Source organism: Mesocricetus auratus, unplaced genomic scaffold, assembly GCF_017639785.1.
Source record: "Mesocricetus auratus isolate SY011 unplaced genomic scaffold, BCM_Maur_2.0 Super-Scaffold_100007, whole genome shotgun sequence".
NCBI lineage: Eukaryota > Metazoa > Chordata > Mammalia > Rodentia > Cricetidae > Mesocricetus > Mesocricetus auratus.
In genome coordinates this window covers 49,477,691-49,498,390 of record NW_024429191.1, presented here as the reverse complement: position 1 = coordinate 49,498,390, position 20,700 = coordinate 49,477,691, and the positions used below count along the sequence as shown (strand labels likewise).

General features: G+C 50.6%; 4 protein-coding genes across 8 annotated transcripts; 2 read left to right on the top strand and 2 right to left on the bottom strand.

Moving 5' to 3' along the window:
* Window positions 1-516: 516 nt before the first annotated feature.
* On the top strand, window positions 517-3,269 carry Pfn1 (profilin 1). Its single transcript, XM_005067480.4, has 3 exons — window positions 517-793; window positions 2,178-2,370; window positions 2,921-3,269. Exons 1-3 carry the CDS (start codon window positions 662-664, stop codon window positions 3,016-3,018), a joined length of 423 nt encoding a protein of 140 aa, XP_005067537.2. The 5' UTR covers window positions 517-661; the 3' UTR covers window positions 3,019-3,269.
* A 396-nt stretch (window positions 3,270-3,665) lies between these two features.
* Rnf167 (ring finger protein 167) lies at window positions 3,666-7,835 on the bottom strand. Of its 5 annotated transcripts, none has more exons than XM_013111811.3 (10): window positions 7,698-7,835; window positions 7,067-7,555; window positions 6,905-6,985; window positions 5,722-5,847; window positions 5,536-5,623; window positions 5,296-5,386; window positions 5,013-5,118; window positions 4,787-4,880; window positions 4,222-4,302; window positions 3,666-4,147 (listed from the first exon to the last, which is right to left on the bottom strand). In XM_013111811.3, the coding sequence occupies exons 2-10, from the start codon at window positions 7,148-7,150 to the stop codon at window positions 3,852-3,854; spliced, it is 1,047 nt and encodes a 348-aa protein (XP_012967265.1). In that variant the 5' UTR covers window positions 7,151-7,555; window positions 7,698-7,835; the 3' UTR covers window positions 3,666-3,851. The 5 variants fall into 5 exon arrangements, with proteins under 5 accessions (XP_012967265.1, XP_040604973.1, XP_040604975.1 ...); XM_040749039.1 differs by having other exon boundaries at window positions 5,774-5,847; window positions 7,067-7,137; window positions 7,698-7,770; XM_040749041.1 differs by having other exon boundaries at window positions 7,067-7,137; window positions 7,698-7,716.
* Window positions 7,836-8,006: 171 nt separating this feature from the next.
* Slc25a11 (solute carrier family 25 member 11) lies at window positions 8,007-10,892 on the top strand. The gene is made up of 8 exons (XM_040749043.1): window positions 8,007-8,241; window positions 8,819-8,971; window positions 9,065-9,271; window positions 9,457-9,547; window positions 9,631-9,721; window positions 9,808-9,907; window positions 9,987-10,038; window positions 10,175-10,892. The coding sequence occupies exons 1-8, from the start codon at window positions 8,147-8,149 to the stop codon at window positions 10,328-10,330; spliced, it is 945 nt and encodes a 314-aa protein (XP_040604977.1). The 5' UTR covers window positions 8,007-8,146; the 3' UTR covers window positions 10,331-10,892.
* Window positions 10,893-12,768: 1,876 nt separating this feature from the next.
* On the bottom strand, window positions 12,769-15,479 carry Gp1ba (glycoprotein Ib platelet subunit alpha). Its single transcript, XM_040749037.1, has one exon. It carries the CDS (start codon window positions 15,410-15,412, stop codon window positions 13,367-13,369), a length of 2,046 nt encoding a protein of 681 aa, XP_040604971.1. The 5' UTR covers window positions 15,413-15,479; the 3' UTR covers window positions 12,769-13,366.
* Between the last annotated feature and the right edge of the window lie 5,221 nt (window positions 15,480-20,700).

Sequence of the window (20,700 nt, the reverse complement as noted above, 5' to 3'; positions counted from 1 at the left end):
TCCAAATCGGCCCCGCCAGGCGCGCGCTCGCGCAGCCAGCCGCTAGCCCCAACCGCCCCACGCGCTGTCTTCTCACTGCCCCGGCGCAGGCGCGGGCGCACGCGCCGCCGCCGCCGCCCGCCGTTCCTGCCCTCCCGCGGAGGTGGGGGTGTGTGTGAGGGAATCATTCCGTTTAACCCTGGGTTCCCCGCACCCACTTTAATTTGCTCAGCCTTTACTAATTTCCCTTTTCCTCTCCCGTCTTCCTCCTTTTATGCCAAAGGGGTTTGTATTCAGTATGAATTGGAGCGAGCTCTAACCTTAACCTCGCTCCTGCTATCACCACTCTAGCTTTTTGCACGGCTTTCCATCGAACTCGGCACATTTTGCAAAAGGGGGGAGGGCTTCTTAAAATTGCATTTGCAAAAGTTCGCTATCTGGCCAGGCGAGGGGGGGGGTGGAGGGAGGGAATGGGGATCAGGCCCCGCCCCGCCGCCCTTTGCAAATAAAAATCTAGGGGGGAGGAGCAGGAAGTGGCGGTGCGAGGGCTGCTGCACAGCTAACAGAGCCGCGTTCCGGACGGCAGCGCGTGCCCCGAGCTCTCTGCCTCCCCCCGCCCGCCAGCCCGAGCCCAGCCCGCGGCCCCAGCAGCAGCCCGCAGAGCAGCCCCAGCAGCAGCGCCATGGCCGGGTGGAACGCCTACATCGACAGCCTCATGGCGGACGGGACCTGTCAGGACGCGGCCATCGTAGGCTACAAGGACTCGCCCTCCGTCTGGGCCGCCGTCCCCGGGAAGACCTTCGTTAGCATCACGGTACTGCGAGGCCTGTGTGGTCCTGGGCATTGACCGGGCTTAGCTCCTCAGGGAGAGGCTTGGGTGGGGGCGGGCGCAGTCTAGCGAGGGCAGCGAGAGGCCGTGATCTGGTCCTCTGCCTGGAAGCGGCGCGAATGGCGGCTGCATGAATCTAGGTCCCCCTCTTGCCCCCCGAGCCCTACGCCCCTCGGCGGCGGCGCCCATCCCGCCCGCCACCCCGCTTTCTGCGACGGGGCGTTACATCCGGGGCACAGGGCGGGGAGGGGCGCGCCGCCCGGTGCGGCGGCCCACTTCCGCCTCCTCCAGGGCGGGGCAGGCACGCGCTGCAGTTTTAGCCTGGGATTATGATTGATAAGGGGGCTCGGAGAGCCTCGACTCCCCTTTGGGCCGCCTGCTCGCGCTCCCTTCACCATTGTTTCCCTTATGCTTGTGGGAGCTCCAGGCGCGTGGCCTTGGGCCCTTGCCCGACCTCCGTGAGCTCCCTGCCCCTCCCAACTCCGTTAGAGAGGGCGAGGCCGCCACACACTCACACACAGACACCCCCAATTCTGCACGTTAGCCTCAACATTTCTGTGAGGCCAGTCCCGGAAGTCCCCTCACCCTCCCTTCCCGCCATCCGGCCGGGCCTGGAGTAGGGGAACTTTGTGAGAAGTTCTGAGATGGTAAAAGTGAAGGAATAAGGTTGCTGCTGTCCCCGCCACCACCTCCCTGGCCACACTGCCCGGAAGTGGGGAGGGGGAGCGGAAGTTCGAATGGGGGGGAAGGGGATTTCCGGGCGGGAGGGTACCGGATATAGGGGTTTAGGGTTTAAGGGGGGAGAAGAAGAAAGGTTCCCCGGGATGTCTAGAGTCAAGACAGCCTAGTCCCCCAATCCTTAAAACTTTTTTCAACACTCCTGGAAAGCTCCCAGGGGTCGGCTTCTTCATCTTGGGGTGTAGATACCTGAACCTAAACTCTTGGTTACCCGGAGACCCAGGCGTCCGGGCTCCTAACAACGCCTGCAGAACCTTTGACCAAATAAGGGCAAAGTTGCTTCTCCTCTTTCCCTGCCCCCTCCCTCACCCTCTCCGCTTCTGCTTTTCCTGAAGGGACTGTTCTGAGCATCCAGATGCTCCTGGATCAGTGATTGGTTTTTGGTACCCACGTTTTTCTCCTTTGCTTTCCCTATTTAACATCAAGGTCTGAGTCTTCAGAGAAATACTCCTCTGCTTCCCTGGTCCCATTTGTCAGGCTTTGGGATCATGATCTCTTTCTGCACCCTCCCCCCAAGTTTTGATGGTGTGTATGAAGCACATTTACCCCCAACTCAGGATAAATAAGTGGATTCTTGTTTTCCAAGTTAGACGGTGCACTAACTTAACGAGGTGATTGATTCTGATTCTAGCCAGCTGAGGTTGGTGTCCTGGTAGGCAAAGACCGGTCAAGTTTTTTCGTGAATGGGCTGACACTCGGGGGCCAGAAATGTTCTGTGATCCGGGACTCACTGCTGCAGGATGGGGAATTTACAATGGATCTTCGTACCAAGAGCACCGGAGGAGCCCCCACCTTCAATGTTACTGTCACCATGACTGCCAAAAGTGAGTTTCTCGGTTTGACTGGTTCTCTAGTTTTGAACCTCCTAATGTATCTCCTTTTGTTAATCGCTTGGGGTAAAGGTTGCAGAACCGTATTTTACTCTAAGTCTGCTGGATGTGGGAACCTTGAAGAGTCCCTTGGGTTCTACCAGTGATTCCCCATCTTGTAAAAAAACTACATTATATTACTTCCTAAACTCCTTCCTGCTTTGAGATTAGTTTGCTTGGTGTGGATTCTTGAGATCTTAAGTCAGCATTTGGCTCAATCTGAGTTCTGTAAAAAACGAGGTAGAAAACTCATCCACAGCCGTTCCTAGCCACAGCAGTCTGCAGCCGGCGTGACTTCTAAATTTTGCCTTTACTTCACTAGTTTTTTTTCCCCTCCTTTGAAAAGCTCTATTGTTTTAGGGTGACTGACAGCCTATCTGTGTGTGTGGGGGGACTGGTTGGGAGGAATGAGGTTAGGTTACAGCCTCCAGGGCTGGACAGCTGCTCAACAGCTGGCAGGGTTGAATTGACACCTGGGTTCTAGCCTCCTTTCTCTTTCCTCCAGCGCTAGTCCTGCTGATGGGCAAAGAAGGTGTCCACGGTGGTTTGATCAACAAGAAATGTTATGAAATGGCCTCCCACCTGCGGCGTTCCCAGTACTGACCTCATCTGCCCCCTCCCCACCACCCCCTTCAGCTTTTGCACCCCTTCTTTCCATACACACACACACACCATTATTTTTTTTTGGGCCATTACCCCATTTCCCTTATTGCTGCCAAAACCACATGGGCTGGGGGCTGGGGCTGGACAGACAGATACCTCCCCTTACCCATACCCCCTCCTGTGTGTGTTTGGGAAAAAAATTGTTTTTGGTTTTTTTCTTTTTTTCTGAATAAAAAAGATTCTACTAACAAGGTCCTGTGTGGTTTGCACTTGGGGTATTAGAGACAGACACTGTGACCCATCTCCACTGAGCTTAGCTGTTTCCTGGCTGTGTCTAGACTGAACCTTTTGTAGTCCTTTACATTTTTCTGCTTTTTAGCCTGGGCCTAAGTAGGTATTCTTCCGTGTACCCAGTCGGGTGACCTAGGTCCCTCTATAGTGGTAGAACTTATGTGTCATGGAACACAGCCATCCAGACTAGAATGGGTCCAAGCCTGCGGGTGAGGCAGGCCTTTGAGTCATCCTATGTAGGTGGAGCTCCCCCTCCCTGAGTCATAGCAAATGCAGCTGGGGCTGTCCCCCTGACAAGAATCTCATGAGGTGATTCTTTTTCTAGAATTTCACCTGTATAAAAACCGATCTTGCCCTTTACTTTGTCCACAAAAACAATTTTATTAACCCAAGAAGTGAAGACCATGTCCCTATGGCTCCCAGTCACCTACGAAAGGATGAGGCTGGGTTCAAGAACTCGGAAATGTCCCCTATCCCTCAGCTTGTGAGACATGAGGAAGAGTTTGTGCAAACATCACCAGAGATGTCCAGTGTGGGGAGTTTCAGGCCAGGGCAGCAGATGAAGGAGAAGGTGAGGGGTCTGTGGAGGGGCCAGGAAAGACCAGGGGTGCTGGGGCTAGGGACCCAAAGGAAGTGGGAAGAGTAGGGCTAGAGCCCAGGAGTGGGGTCCACTCTGAAGCAGGTTGGTCCCTTGGCTCCCCTTCCTCATCACCTTCCTCTTGCCCTTGAGTCTCCTCCTGCTCCTCATCCCCAGGACCCCGGTGGACAGGCTGTTTGCAGATGGGGCAAGTCTTCCGGGTCTGAGTAAGCCAGGGGTCGACACAGCGGCTGTGATAGGCTATAGAGAGGAATTATGTGGAACACCTGGTCTCTGCAGGTAGGGTAGGGGCACGGCTGAAGTAGTTGCCTCACCATGTGCACAAGGAAGTACCCGAAGCTTGTCCCCATCCTCATACTCATCCAGACAGATGGCACAGACATCATATTCATCTCCTGGGAGAAGAAAAGGATTCACTGAGCCATTCAGAATCAAGCCCAAGAGAACTCACTGGAAGGCTAGAATTAAAACCTGTAAAAATTATTTCCTCAGGTTTTACCAAGCCACTGCAAGGTCTTAGGGCAGGATATAGAAAAGCTTGGGGCTAGAGGGGACAAGCAGATAAAAGAAGGGAAGTGGGTTGGGGGGGGAAGCAGAAGTGGGAGGGACAAGGCTTCTGCTATAACCTTATATGGCACTGGTGGCCAGGGCTAGATAACCCAACCCCTCCCTCACCTGCTTTCTTTGAGTCCTCCCAGCTCCTTACATCTTTATACTCTCCACAAGGTCAAAAGTTTTACTTGATCATATTTGTAACCCTACCTCCTGTGCTTGTGGTTGGTTGTGTGTAAAAGAGACACAAAGGTGACATCTTCCAGCACCCCTTATCTACTGGGCTCAAAACACCTTTTAAGATGGGTCCTGCTACTGTGCCCTTACCCTTTTGATAGTCATGGGTAGGAATCTGTCTCAGTTGTTCTTTGGTAAGTCGGTTCCGCTGGAGCCGTTTCCGGTGCTGGATACAACGAACTACCTAGGAGTAAGGGAGAGTGGACCAGGCTTAAGTGTTTAAAAAAACAAAACAAAACTGGAAAATCCAATAAGCACCTCACTTCCCATCTCCAGACCCAGTCTGGCCTTGTAAGCTCTTCCCATGGCTACTTACCAGTACTGTTCCCATGGCCAAAACCAGCAGTCCTACTATGCCAGTGAAAGGAATGAGATAATAGCCCAAGGGAAAGCTATTGTCTGGAACCAGAAGCACCCGGGCCCTGAGAAACAAACACAAGTCTCAAGCCAGCCAAAACCAGGTAACTGAATTGGAACAAGGTTTTGGTGAAGAGAAAGTAAAAAAAGAGCCTGAGTGTGAGTGGGTAGGGCAGTGGGACTTGGGTTCTAGGCTGTCATGGGAAGGCGGGGAGAAGAATGGGAAGAAAGCATATCCCTACCCCTTCTCATAGACAAAAAGGGCTCGTAGGTACTCTGCACTTCTCTCTCCAATGAATACAGATGGGATCCAGATCTGCTGTTGGATTTCCTCTGTAGGGAGCAGGATACCAGGGATTTAGCCTTCCACTCAATCCCTGGAACTGGCATCTGACACTTTGTCCATCCCACCCAAAGAACGGCCTCTTTTGGTCCTACTGAACTCTACTGGAAACCCAGCAGTGCAGTCTCCCCAGCCTTACCACTGTTCCACACCATGTTCAGAAGCTCATTGGAATGCACATTGTGCACCACAGCTGCACCATACCCAGCTTTCTGAGCATTCAAGACCTAAGGACAAAACAGGGACAGTAGTTACAAACCTTGCCTTTCTTTAAAGTTCCCAGTGTCATTTACCATGTACCAGCTCCCATTTCACATTTAGCAACCTTGAGGTCAAAATTGCAGTCGAATCTTCGAAGCAGTGCAATAAAGACTGACCCATTGACCGGGGCTGAGGGTGGTGGGGCAATGGGACTGCAGGCATTTTCTGGGTGGGCCTCCACAAGGAACCCCTGAGGGACAAAAGCAAACAGTTGGATTTCCCATCTTTACATTCTGCCCCCCATAGGACCTATCGTGTGTAGAATACATACACAGGCCATCTGTATTTTGTAGCTCTACCCTCAGTACTCATTCCTGAGGTCTAAGCATCCCACCCCAATCAGAAACTGCATCTCAGGCAGGCATGGTGACACATGCATTTAATTCCAGCACCTAGAAAGCAGAGGTAGGCAGGCAGGTCTTTTGAGTTGGAGGCCAGCCTGGTATACATAGTTCAGGACAGCCAGGATTACACAGAGAAACCTGTCTAAAAAAACCAAACAAAAAGCAGAATCTACATCTCTTAGCTTCCCAAAGATGCAATTACAGCACACATCACCCCTTTACCAGAGGATCCCTCGACTTCTCAAATTCTTAGTTTGGTTTTGTTTTTCCAGTTTCCCACTGATAATAATTCAGCTTGCTACTCATCCACGCCATTTTCACCAAGTTTTTTCACATTCTTCTTTTAGTGTACATATAGCACTCTGAATCTGCTTCACTTTCCAATTACCTATCTTAGGAACAACTATTGCTATCCGTGGTCCAACTGAGTTCTTCCTATGTGGCAAGAACTTTGTAATAAACTATTACAGACATGGTTACCTCACTTACTGGTTAACACAATAACTCTAAGCTAATTTCCATTACCCATTTTACTAAGGGTCAATGAAATGCCATCCACATAAACAGTATTTACTGGAGACATCACTGATCAGCACCTGCTTTTTATCTTCGTTCACTCTTCAATGTCCCTCTTAAACTTGGAGTTCTAGGACATTGCCTTGTACCTCTAGATTCTGGACTCTGCATTGAACACGGTACTGTACTTAGGTTTTGGAGGGGGGGTTGTGTTTTTGGTGATTCAATCTCACTCGTGTTAGGTAAGCACCCTGCCACTCAGCTCTATCCACAGCCCAACGCATTCCGTTGCTAACTCGACTATTTCCTACCTCCAGTTTGATCCAGAGCACGGCTACTCAACCCCTGCCCAGGATAGAGACTATAAGGAAATGGGGAGAGCATCACCTGGAGTCCCTCCTCGCTCAGGGAAGCCCCAAATAGAGCTGGGAGGTCTGCAAAGTCCATGCTGGCATTGTGTTCCGAGGTCTGCAGACAAAATAGACCATTTTCCCCTTCAGTCTGAAACCCCCCTTCTCAGCACCCTTCCCCCATCCGACCCTTACTCACCGCTCGAATAAGCCCTCGGATAGGGGATGCTCCCCACAGAACAGTAGCCACAACAACAGGAAGCGGGAAGGCTGCAGGGTGCATGGCAGCGGGAGGGGTAAGGCTGAGGAGGTCGCGTCCTGATAGCAAGAGCAGAACTCTGCGACCTCTCTGCCTCTCCTTCAGGATCCCAGGGGTCCAGCCACCCCCAGGTCCCACTTTCTCAGCTACATGGGAGCGTCGGGGAAAAACTCCGACTCGGGAAGTGAGGTATGAAACCAGCTTAGTGGAGCTGGGAGGGAGACAATGTATCTTTCTCTGATACAGAAATAAAACGGAGAATAGAAACGAAGGCAAACAGGTAACAGAAAAACTTCAAGAAGGGTGGGGGAATCTCAAAGAGGTGGGACTTCCGGCCAGGTAGGCCTTCTTCCGATCCCCTGGAAAAGGGTTTCCGGTAAAGAAAGGCCGCTTCCAGTATTGGACGCTCAGGACGAAGGACTTCCGGTCCTAAAAGGCCGGTTGAAAGAAATGTTAGACATGGAAAGAGTTCCTGCGGAGATGGAGGGAGCTCCGATGCCCAGGAGACGACCTAGTTTTTTTTTTTTTTCCCCTCAGCGCCCGAGATCTTGGAGCTGCCCTGTTTACAAACCTCCTCCTGGTCGCTGCGGTACCTTCAAGTATCGCGAGAGTGCTTACCACCACCACCACCACCACCACCACCACCACCATCACCCCATCTCTAAGCTGAAATTTATCGCGAGAGAATTGCTGGCCCTAACTCGACTGCCTCATTTGTTCTCGCGAGATTTTCAAACACTAGTTTCCCGCGATTCCAATTCGGGAAGGGCGGGGGCTACAGAGAGGCTTCCTAAATCAGCCACGCCCCTTCGCTTACGTATACTAGCCCCGCCTCATTCCCGGCCGCCTTTGCGCTGCGCGCCTGCGTCCCCCCCCCTCCCAGATTCTAGCTCAAGCCAGACTTGCCTGTCGGAGGGGCGTGCGCGCGCGTGCCCTCGCCCTGTTGCGCGCTGGTGTCACCTTGGGCGCGAGCGGGGCTTTGCGTGCACGGGACCCAAAGCCGAGGGCCATCAAGGGGCGATGGCGGCGACGGCGAGTCCCGGGGCTGGCCGGATGGACGGGAAGCCCCGTACCTCCCCTAAGTCGGTCAAGTTCCTGTTTGGGGGCCTGGCTGGGTAAGCTCAGGCCCCAGGGATGGGAAAAAGGAGGAAGGGACGGGCGCAAGTAACTGGGCCCAGTGCATCTCGGGGTTTGTTGCAGTAAATTGAGCCGGTGCGGGGTCCCCATAATGTCCAGAGTATTGCCGGCTCCCTGTTGGGCTGCCAGGATTATTCAGCCATTGCAGGGCCCTCACTGGGCTGGCTTCACTCGAGAGTCATTGCCCCGCGTGTTTCCACCACCATTGCTTCACTGTGCCTGTTTGTGTGGTTATTAAACGCTTCGTTAGAGGACCGATTGTTGTCCTAGGGTATGGATGCCCTCTCCACCCCTCCTTAGACTGCCTGTAATCTAATTCTACTTGAACTCTAAGGAACTGAAGTATTTTGGTTTGCATGGTCTTTACTGGACCACTGGACTTTTTTTCTGGCACATGGCCGTCCGTGCACACACTGACACACATGCCCACCAGCCTCCTGAATCCTTAACTGCGCATCAGGCCCTGACCTTTGTAACTTTCTGCTGCGGGGATGCAGTAGACACTAATGGAGCTGGAACAACTGAGCTCTGATTCCTTTTCCTGCCTTGCTTCAGGATGGGTGCTACAGTTTTTGTGCAGCCTCTGGACTTGGTGAAGAACCGGATGCAGTTGAGTGGTGAAGGGGCCAAGACTCGAGAGTACAAAACCAGCTTCCATGCCCTCACCAGCATCCTGAAGGCAGAAGGACTGAAGGGCATTTATACTGGGTACTGGGGCCTCCTCCAGCTGGGAAGGGAGGCTGTGGGTTGGCAGGTCTAGACCTTGGCCTGCTGGGCTGTGCTGACCTTTCTGCTCCTCAGGCTGTCGGCTGGCCTGCTGCGCCAGGCCACCTACACCACCACCCGGCTTGGCATCTACACTGTGTTGTTTGAGCGCCTGACTGGGGCTGATGGTACACCCCCTGGCTTCCTGCTGAAAGCCCTGATTGGCATGACTGCAGGTGCAACTGGGGCGTTTGTGGGAACGCCGGCTGAGGTGGCTCTTATCAGGATGACTGCTGATGGCCGGTGAGTTCCAGGTCTGAGCCTAACTCCAGCCCCATCCTTGGAGTCTAGAATGAAAGGACTAGGTTTTACACGTTTTTTGTCAGGGGAGACCTATGGCAGGGCACTTACCTACTGAGGCCCTCTTTGTTCCTATGAACCCTGAGCCATCCTGATCTTGCCTTTTCCCCCCCCCGCGCTTTCCCCAGGCTTCCAGCTGACCAGCGCCGTGGCTACAAAAACGTGTTTAATGCCCTAATTCGAATTGCCAGGGAAGAGGGAGTCCCAACACTGTGGCGGGTGAGCAGAGGGGGCGAAGTCTTGGGGCGTGGGGTTAGGTCTCTGGCAGCTTTGACTCTCTCTTCATTACCTCCACTCTCCAGGGCTGCATCCCTACCATGGCTCGAGCTGTCGTCGTCAATGCTGCCCAGCTTGCCTCCTACTCCCAGTCCAAGCAGTTCTTGCTGGACTCAGGTGAGAGACCCGGAGCTGAGGACTGGATGCCCAGCCTGGCCCGAGCCTCCTGAGCGTTGACTGCCACCTTCTGCTTCACCTCCCAGGCTACTTCTCTGACAATATCCTGTGCCACTTCTGTGCCAGCATGATCAGTGGCCTCGTCACCACCGCTGCTTCCATGCCCGTGGACATTGTCAAAACCAGGTGAGTCTGTAGCTTGGGACTGGAGAGCTTCGGGAGGGCTGTCTTTCTGCCTTGCATTCACATACTTTCTCTCTTTCAGGATCCAAAATATGAGAATGATCGATGGGAAGCCAGAGTACAAGAATGGGCTGGTGAGGAGACAGGGAGGGCGAGCTTGGGTCAGAGTGTGTTGGGTGCCCTGGGAGGGATAGGAAGGGAGCTGGGCATAGGGGACAGAGTCCTAGAGGCCAAATCCTAGCCCCAGCACTTGCCTGCCTGTCTGTCTAGGATGTGCTGATGAAAGTCGTCCGCTATGAGGGTTTCTTCAGCCTGTGGAAGGGCTTCACACCATACTATGCCCGACTGGGCCCCCACACTGTCCTCACCTTCATCTTCTTGGAACAGATGAACAAGGCCTACAAGCGTCTCTTCCTCAGTGGCTGATGTGGCAAGGTCCTGGGACTAGAGTGCCAGGGTCCCCAGGTCACCCGCTGTTCCAACAGTGAAGTGCCCTGGGCTACTGGATTTATTTATTTTCCCTCTACAGTGTGTTTTACTCCTTTGCGGTAAAGAACTTTAACCTATTCGACCCCTGCTCTAGCTTGCTGTGCCCAGCCCGATGCTTAGGATCATTCTGTCACTGGCTATTCCTAGGAGGACCTGAGAAACTTCCCTGAGGATTGATAGTCACCTCTTGGGTATTAGTTTCAGGGCACACAAGACAGCAGACCTCCCTCTCTCTCTCTCTCTCTCTGGAGAAACCAGAGGAGACAGGAGCGAGCAGAAGCTATCTAGATGGCCAAAAGGGTCTGTGGTGGAGGGATGTGACTTCCTCCTCCCCAAGGACGTAATTAATAAATTGGATTGATAACACCAACCCCAAATCTGGATAGTCTTGAGGATCCTAGTGGGAGCTAACTGCACAAAGAAGCTGGTATCTCTGGAAAACAAACTGGAGTTTTTAACAAAAACCATTAAAGAAAATCACCTACTGGTTTTATGAAAATACTATGTAAATAAGTCCTACCTCAGCATCTGACACAAAGAAATCTGGGCCTGTGCACTGCTTGCAATCCATTTGCCTGAAAATGCAGTGCTCACAAATCATGACACATTCTCAGAAAAGCCTCTGGGATCTCATGGCTGCCTTTGCAGCATAGGGAGGGGGTAATGAGTCTGAATTGAGGCAGGTGGGATGTGGTAGCACACGCCTTTAACCTCAGCACCCAGGAGACAGAGGCAGCCAGATTTCTCCTATGAGATCAGCCTGGTCTACAAAGTGAGTTTCAGGACAGCCAGGGCTACACAGACAAACCCTGTCTTGAAAAATAGGAAAAAAAATGTAAGTTGGACTTCTGTTGGTTGGAGCTACAGTCGTTAAAAGAGCAGTCCAGAGCTCTCGGTACACAGTGGAGTCAAACCCAAGGATTGAGGGAAAAAAAAAAAAGACTATTGGTCAGAAACTGGGTTGGCTGGGAAAAGTGATCTTTTTTTTCATCCATTTCTGAAGTATGATTCCCAGGCCCTCAAGGATCCTACAAACTTCTTGGACCTTAAAGGATACAGGGAAGGTCAACTGGGAGGAGTGCTAGGCAGCCTAAGGGTTGCATGCCAGGCCGGAGAACAGGCAGGCAGCAGGTGTGAGCTATCCCTTTGGCAGAGTCTCAACACAAAAAGATGGCGTGCGGCATCCTGGTGTCCCTGCTGCTCCTTTCCTTAATTCTTCCATGCACATTGTGTCCTGGCCACCGGTAGTGGCTACTTGGAGACATTTGAAGCCTACACCTTTTCTTAAGGAGTTTAAGTCCAGCAAGAAGATGACAGAAGGTTGGGCATGGTGGCACATGCATTTAATCCCAGCACTTGGGAGGCAGAGGCAGGTGAATCTCTGTGAGTTCGAGGCCAGCCTGGTCTACAGAACAAGTTCCAGGACAGCCAAAGCTACACACAGAGAAACCCTGTCTCCAAAAAAAAAAAAAAAAAAGCAAACTAAAAAAGAGGAGAGAAACATTTGGAAATGTCTGTAGCAGTGAACTCCAGACTTGTCTGTGGTACCCGTCAGATAGAAAGAGGAGAGCAGAAACAGCTCTTAGCTGGAGTGAGGACAGTCTCAGGAGGGATGCTGGCTCCGGGGACTGAGATGTGCAGTGGTTTGAGCACACTGCCATGGAGATGAGCTGGACTGGACTGGGAGGTGGAGTTTGTGAAGAAAAGTCCTTAATGGCTAACCTCTAAGGTTTGTCCTCTGCCTGGAAGACTTCAAGGCAGGAAGGAGATTCAGTCACATTCACAGGAAGATCTAGAGCCATTTGGAGAAGGGTGATCTGTAGAACCAGGAAGATGCAGCCCTCCTTCCCTTATCTGAGCCCTAAGCCCTGGATTGAACTGAGATGAGGCATAGAAGAAGGCCTCACTGGAGAATTAGCAAATGGCACAATCAGTGAATTCGGAGAGGAGGACCCTGATACATCCAGCTTTGAAAACAGCAGACCTAAGACTTCTCAGTCAAACCCACCAGGGTGACACACCCTTTTCCAGTCTTGACCTGGCCAGTGAGGAGAGGAGAGTTCTGGAGGCAGTGGGTGTGAGGACTGTACCCACCTCTGCTACCCAGCTGCAGGCAGGCAGGCTGTAGCACTCTCTCCGTTCTAGGACATTGTTCTATTCTGAAGTTGATGTTTAAGGCAGCCTGGGGATACTCAAACCCTGCAGGAGAAGAATGTTAAGGTGTGGGAAGTACCCCTGTGTCCTACCCACCCGCCCTCTGCTACAACTGGAGGTGTGTTGGGTATTTGTGATCAGGGTGGGGTCAGTTAGGACCTTGGGAATTCTTATAACAGGTGCTTCAGCCATTCTCATCTCCCAAAGAAAGCTACATTTTCTTTTTCAAAACATTTTTATTATACGGATAACCCTGGGGGAAGACAAGGAAACATTAAACAGAAAATCTGCTCATGATACTTGGGATAGTGCTCCTGTCTTGATTAGTGACGCTCCGAGTTTCCATCCATGTGTGAACATACGGGAGCCATGCTCCATTTCTATTTGCTTTTTCTTTTTTTTTTTATTTTATGTGCAATGGTGTTTTGCCTGTGTGTATGTCTGTGTGAGGGTGTCAGGTCCCCAGACAGTTGTGAGTTGCCATGTGGGTGCTGGGAATTGATCCAGGGTCCTCTTGGAAGAGCAATCAATACTCTTAACCGCTGAGCCATCTCTCCAGCCCCTTTATTTGCTTCTTCTATCTCTTCCCCAAAATGGTCATGTGGCCTCTCAATGCTCTAAGTAACATGGGGAGCTTGGTTCTGTGACTGCCTGATTATGTCACCTCACCATCTCCCTTGATTTGAGGTCTGAATGTAAAGAGGGGCCTTCAGATAAAGAAGTAAATCGAATGTCCCTGTGGTAGTCTCATCCCCCACCCCAGCTAGTTCCCAGAAGAGTCCACTGGAATCTTTCCCAGTATCTCCAAAGTACCCACCTTCACAGACTGTGGCCTGAGTACTTAATGCCCACTGTTCCCAATAGGTCCTCACCACGGCCCTGACTCAGAGCTGAGGGCCGCCGTCCCGCTGCCAGAGGCCCAACATGCCCATTAGGCCTTACCCATAGGAAAAGGCTAGAACGGAAAGTAGGGAGTGACCCTTGAAGGAAGAGCAGCCAGGCCCGGGGTACAGTTACTTGCCTCGCCCTCTGCACCTCCAGACTTGCGGTATGCGTGCTTGTGGCCAAAGCCGCGGACTGGCTCAAGTCCAGAGTTTGTGGTTTTACATGCCAGATCCAGGTCAGCAGCAAAATGAGTATCACAGAGGCAAATAGGAGCCAGAGGAGACCCAGAATATAGAAGCCCAGGGGGAGGAGGCAGCAAAAGTCAGAACTGAGAAGAGGGTCACTTTGGGAAGTATCAGAATTTGCTTGAACCAGCTCTTGGAAAGTTAGGAGGCTGTTCAACTCTGGGATCCTTGTGGTGGATTCTGAGATAGGCGGTAAAGTGGATTCTGTGCTAAAAAGTAGTTCTGAAATGGTCTCAGTTGGGGTAGATGCTGGGGTGGTCAGGGTGGTAGTGAACACTGGGGTGATAGTAGACACTGGATTGGTTGGGGTGGTGATGGGTTTTCGGGTGGTTAGGGTAGTGCTACTGGGCTCTGGGGTAGTCAGGGCAGCAGTAGTAGGAACTGGGTTGGTGCTGGGCTCTGGGGTAGTCAGGGCAGCAGTACTAGGAACTGGGTTGGTGCTGGGCTCTGGGGGAGTCAGGGCAGCAGTAGTAGGAACTGGGTTGGTGCTGGGCTCTGGGGGAGCCAGGGTGTAAGCGATAGGCACCAGGGGAGTAGGGCTGGGCTCTGAGGAAGTCAGGGTAGAGGTAAGATCTAGGGTGATTGGGATCCTGGTAGCTATAATATTGAATTTTAGACTATAAAGGCGTGTGTTAGATTTCACGGTCTGTTTGAACGTGGTAAAATGTGGGATCTGGATGTGGGTGGATGTGGGCTGTCTCTCAGTGGGTTTGTGGGTTGGAGACCAAGAAGGCATTTGACTGTCTGAAGAAGTAGGAGACTCTAAGAGTAGGTCCCCGTGGGTAGTATGGGCTTCAGTGTTGGTAGAGAAATTGGCCACAGCCCTTGTAGTAGGTACATCAGAGAAACTGTCATAGTCATCATAATCCATGGTATTGCTATCACCACTGCTAGGGCAGTCCTTCCCTGGGTAGGAGTAGACAGGTGCATTGCCCAGATTGGCACATCTTACACTGGCCACATTAGGGGTCATGGCCCTGACATCCACATCTTTCTTCCATAGGTAGACATTGTTGGGGTTTTGCTGGAGCCAGTGACGAAGGTAGAGGATTTCACAGTCACAATACCAGGTGTTGGCATGGAGAAAAACAAAAGGCAAGAGGAGGGTTCCAAAGAAGCCTTTTGGTATTGTACGAAGCCAATTCCCTTGGAGGTAGAGGGTGTTAAGCATTTCCAACCCATCTAGGAGCCCAGGGGGCAGCTCACGTAGTTTGTTGTTGGCCAGATTGAGTTTCTTCAAATTGGTTACAGACACCAAGAGCCCAGGGGGCAGACTCTTCAGATTATTGTTCTGCAGGTAGAGCTCCTGGAGTTGACTTAGGCCTTCCAGGACACCAGGAGACAGTGAGCCCAACTGATTGAAGGATATGTCAAGGGTAGTGAGTGCAGGCAGTGCCCGTCCTAGGAAGGGCAGGCTCTGCAGGTTATTGTGGGATAAATCCAGGGTATCCAGCTTCAGCAGTTTCTCAGGGGTCTGCAGGCTGGTCAGCTCACAGTTCTCCAGGTACAGTTGAGTGAGGCTGGTGAAATGCACCAGGGATGCTGTGGAGAAGTTACCTAGTTTGTTCTTGCTCAGGTGGAGGATGCCTGTGTCTGCTGGCAGGTCTGCAGGCAATGCCGTAAGCTTCTGGTTCTCACAGTTTACTTCCCGCAAGCTGGTCACTTGAGAGATATCACAAGTGGGCTGGGAATGTAAGGAACTTGGCAGCAGGAACAGCAAGATGAGGAGAGCCATATGAACCTGTGGGCAAAGGGAGTTTAAAGAGATGCTGCCCTGGCCCTTGCATAATCTTCCTAAGCTCCAGCCCTCCACTGCTGTAACTCTCAGGATCCCTTCCACAAACAGCTTTGATGCCTCCCAGACTGTTCCCTTCTCTTCTACCCTATCTTCTGTCCTTGGTTCTTGTTCCCTGCTCAGATCCTTCTCTGCCCCAGCCCCACTTACAGTCGGGCAGAAAGACCTCCAAAGGCACAGAGCTTCTCCCAGGGTGTGACTTGGTCCTTCTCTTTTCCAGCTCCAAGGAGAGCCAGGCCAAGAGCAGGAAGGAGATAGAAACGGGGAGGAAATGACAACCTGATAACCAACTCCTGTGACCCAGGGAACAGTCTCCCTCCCTCCCGGGCCTAGGCCCTTATCACTTCTCTCCACAGCTTTCCACAGAGCCCTCATCTGGTTTTCCTCTCCCTTTCCTTCCACCCTGGGAGATCTAGAGACTCTCCAACCTCCACCTTTGTGCAGCTTCCAAAGCCTCTCCACATGCTACCCTTTCTCCTCCATAGCTATTCTAAGAGATGCCTAAGTTTCCTTCACTGCTTCCTTACCCCACTATCACCTTTCCTAGCCCTAGACTGACCCCCTCCCCACCTGGGACTGCTGGCCCCCACTGGCACCTGACTAGTACTCTACACTGTTTTTGCAGCTTCCATACTCAGGGCTACTCCCTCCTGGTCACATGGCAAGTGACACTCATTTTCTTGATTTTCCTCTTGCTTGTGTGGATGGTCCTTCTCACACTCCTTTGCGGCTCCCTCTTCCTCTACCTTTCTGAAGTAGTAAACCTATTTCCAGAGCATTCTTGGGCTTTCCACAAGTGCCTGGAACACACTTTGCTGCAACTTTAATCACCCCTTTGTTTGGTTTTTACAATTTTTGTTTGTTTTTTAAATGTATTTTTTTCTCTTACGTGCATTGGTGTTTTGCCATGGATGTCAGGTCCCCTGGAACTGGAGTTACAGACAGTTGTGAGCTGCCATGTAGGTGCTGGGAATTGAACCTGGGTCCTCTGGAGAAGCAGCTAGTGTTCTTAACCTCTGAGCCATCTCTCCAGACCCCAGTAGACCCTTTTTCATGAGGTCTAGAGACTTATGTCTGATTGTCTCTTGGACTCTCTTCTCATATGTTCTACAAGTACAGCATCAGTGAACCTCATTGAGAGGTTCAGATAGAAAGATCATGAGTTTGAAGCCAGCTTGGACTACAAAGGAAGAACCTTCTCATTAAAAAGAAAACAACAACAACAAAACCCAACTAAAACTGAAACTAATAATATCAAAAATTGACTTCATTGTCTAAATAGCTTTGTTAGCCATGAAGGTGCAGGTCTGTCTATACTCCTAGTCCTGGGGAATGAGAGGCATAAAGATCACGAGTTCAGGGCCAGTCTGGGCCTTATGCTGAGACTTTATCTCAAAACAAACGAATCCACAGAAAGGTAGCAAGCACTCCTTCTCTGTTGTCCACAACTACTCATGTACCTGATCATTCTAAACACTCCTTTGGATTCTACCCATTATCAAGACTTGCTGATTTAATTCTGGCTTCTTTCACACCTCTCCACCCCACACCCCACACCCCACTCCTGCCCCCAGCTGGCCCTATCTTCTTCTTTCCTGCAGTAGCCTTCTGGTTGATCTCTGAAATTTCTAACTTCCCTTCTATTTTCCATGGGAGAACTGCAAGTGTGCTAATCTGTCAACTGCTTGAGCTTACGATGGCTGCTGACACCTCTCAGGAGGCCATCGAGGGCCTAACATGGCCTTCAGGGCCTTGCAAGGTCTGAGTCTTGCCTGCCTGCTTGCTTAACCCCTTGTATGGTGCCCCCCCCCCCATCGCTCTCCCCTGTACTTGAGCTTTCTTTCACTCATTACCTTCTTCCTAGCTTTCACATACCTGGCAAGTTCCAGCTCCTCTGGAGATGTTTCTGATTTTACAAGCCTGGCTTTGTCATCTGTGGCAGAAAGTCTGCCATTATGTCTGTTGAGCCACTGCCCCATTTAATGACGGGAAGATCCTACCTACTCAGAAGGGTATCATGGACGTGAGCTTGCCTCCCGCTGCTGACAACTGGACAAGGGGTAGATACAAGCTAAATGTAGCTCATTCGTAGGCTCGCCACTTATATCGTTTGCTACACAGAAAAACAAGGGAGTATCAAGAGGTGAGTCAGAAGGTAGCATGGAAGCTGCGATGATGGACCCTTGAGGATGTTGGTTTATCCGACTGTGTTGCTATCACTTTTCAGATATAAGGCACAGCAAAAAGACACATCACCCAGGCTGGTGCAGTTGCACACATCTTTAACCCCAGCACGTGATTTAAAAACAAACAAAAAACAATTGCCAAGAGCCAGGCAATGTGGCATGTGCCTGTAGCCTTAGTTATTCTGTAGCCTGAGATGGGAGTTCCATACCAGCCTGAGCAAAACAGAAATATTATATATATATATATTTTTTCGAGACAGGGTTTCTCTGTAGCTTTGGAGGCTGTCCTGGAACTCGCTCTGTAGACCAGGCTGGTCTCGAACTCACAGAGATCCTCCTGCCTCTGCCTCCCGAGTACTGGGATTAAAGGCATTCGCCACCAACGCCCGGCCATGTTTATACTTTCAAAAATCACTTCTTTTTTTTATGTTCACTGGTATTTTGCTTGCATGTATGCTGGATCTCCTGGATCTGGACCTACAGACAGTTGTGAACTGCCACATGGGTGCTGGGGATTAAATCCAGGTCCTCTGGAAGAGCAGTCAGTGCTCTTAACTTCAGAGCCATTTCTCCAGCCCCCACATTTATACTTTTTGTTTTGTTTTGTTTTGTTTCGTTTCCCAAGACAGGGTTTCTCTGTGTAGTTTTGGCTGTCCTAGAACTTGCTCTGTAGATCAGGCTGGCCTGGAACTCGAAGAGATCCACCTGCTTACATTTATACTTTTAGCGATATGTATTTATTACTATGTCTGTGTGTGTGTGCATGCACCCACAAGTCACAGCACACATATAAAGGCAGAGGACAACTGTGTAGAATCAGTTCTCTCCTCCCACCTTTCTATGAGTTCAGGGATCAAATTCAGTTCTTCCAGCTTGCATAGCAAGTACCGTTTATCAGCGATACATTTTTTGTTTGTTTGTTTTGAGATTGGGTCTCACTATGTAGCTCTGGCTGTCCTGGAACTCGCTCTGTAGACTAGGCTGGCCTTGAACTCACAGAGATCTTCCTGCCTCTTTCTCCTGAGTGCTGGGATTAAAGGTGTGCGCCACTACACCCAGCCCAGTGAGACATTTTGATAACCCATTTATGCTTTCATCCCTTGTTCAGACCTCTGTATCTAGGAGCTGAGGATATGGTAGTCAGAATCTCAGTGTTGCTTATTGGTGCCCCTTCCTTCAGGAATGCCACATTTCATCAATTTATAAACTAGCCAGTTGGCTTGGATACAGGTACACTATGTGAACCGGCTGGAAGATACCAGGGATGGGCACCTTGGAGGAGGTGAGAGCCGTGGCTGCTGACCTGGAAAGAATGTTGGTGTCTGTAGCTTATACACATACTGTTTTTTTTTTTTTTTTTTTTTTTTTTTTGCTTTATCTCGTTCACTCCGACAACTGGCTGGCCACAATTTCTGGGTCCTATTTTGGGACTAGAGAGTTGGTTTAGCTCTTAAGAGTGATACTGCTCTTTCAGAGGACTGGAGTTTGGTTCCCAGAATCCATGGTGGGCAGCTCACAACTGTCTTTAACTCCAGCTTTCGATAATAGACACCCTCTTCTGGCCTCCACAGGCACAGGACTCGCATGCCCACACACAGACACATATAACATAATTAAAGAAGAAATGCTTCTTTTAAAAACATTTTATTGCATTTGTATTTTATGAATATGAATGGTCTGCATGTGTACCTGCAGACCAGAAGAGGGCATCAGATCCTATTACAGATGGCTGTGAGCCACCACGTGGTTCCTGGGACTTGAACTCAGGACTTCTAGGAGAGTTCTTGGGAATCAAGAGCAGTCAGTGTTCAAGAGCAGTCAGTGCTCTTAACCTCTGAGCCATCAATCCAGCTCCAAGAAATGCGTTTAAAAAGAAAGAAACTGAGTCAGGTGTGGTAGTGATGCCTTTAATCCCTGTACTCGAGAGGCAGAGGCAGGTGGATCTCTGTGAGTTTGAAGCTAGCCTGGTCTACAGAGTAAGTTCCAGGACAGCCACGGCTACAAAGAGAAAACCTATCTTGAAAAACCAAAATATCCCCCCCAAAAAAGAAAGAAAGAAAGAGAGAAAGCCAGGTGTTGATGGCAAATGCCTTTAATCCCAGCACTTGGGAGGCAGAGGCAGGCGGATCTCTATGAGTTCAAGGTCAGACTGGTTTACTGAGCGAGTTCCAGAACAGCCTCCAAAACAATATAGAGAAACCGTGTCTGGAAAAAAAGAAAAACAGAAAAACAACAACAACAATAATAAAAGAAACTGACAGCTTTCCAGAGTTGGCAGAACACTTTACGGTCCTGCCATCACTGTGAGTACGTGCAGTGACAGCTCACCACGTTTAACATGTGCTTCTCTAATGGTCATAATGGTGAATCTTTCTCACATGTTTATTTGTCCTAGGTGTCTTACTCGTTACAGGGCCTCCTCGTGTCTTTCGTCTGTTCCTGGCTGGGAACGTACACAGACAGGCTGGCCCTGAACTCGCAGAGATCTGCCTCTGACTCCCAAGTGCTGGGATTAAGCAGATGGCTGTGACCCACCATGTGGGCACTGGGAATTGAACCCTAGTCCTCTGGAGAAGAAGCCAGTGCTTCTAACCACTGAACTGTGTTTCCCTCTGCTTGCTCCTTCCCTCCTCCTTTCTCTTCCCTCCTTCTTTCTTCCCTTTCTTAGAAAGTCTCACCACATAGCCAGATCGTTTACAACTCTCAGTCCTTCTGCCTCAGCCTCTAGAGTTAAGTGTATTCTCCCTGGCGTTATTTCTCCTCTTTCCCGCCTCCATCTTTCCAGACAAGATTTTGCCAAATAGCTCAGGATAGCCTTGCCTCCCTCCTTCCCTCCATCCATTTTGGGGATTGAACCCCGGCCCTCGCATGAGCACCATATCTCTAACTGGATTTCATCATGGAGTTTCAAAGCATTTTTTCAGATAATCCTAACATCTTCATCTTCTAGGGCTTTAGATCTGTTGACTATTTTCATTAGTTTTAAACCTTCCTGGTTCTTGAGATGATGACCTGTTTTAAACCCTTTCCAGCTTTTCCAGA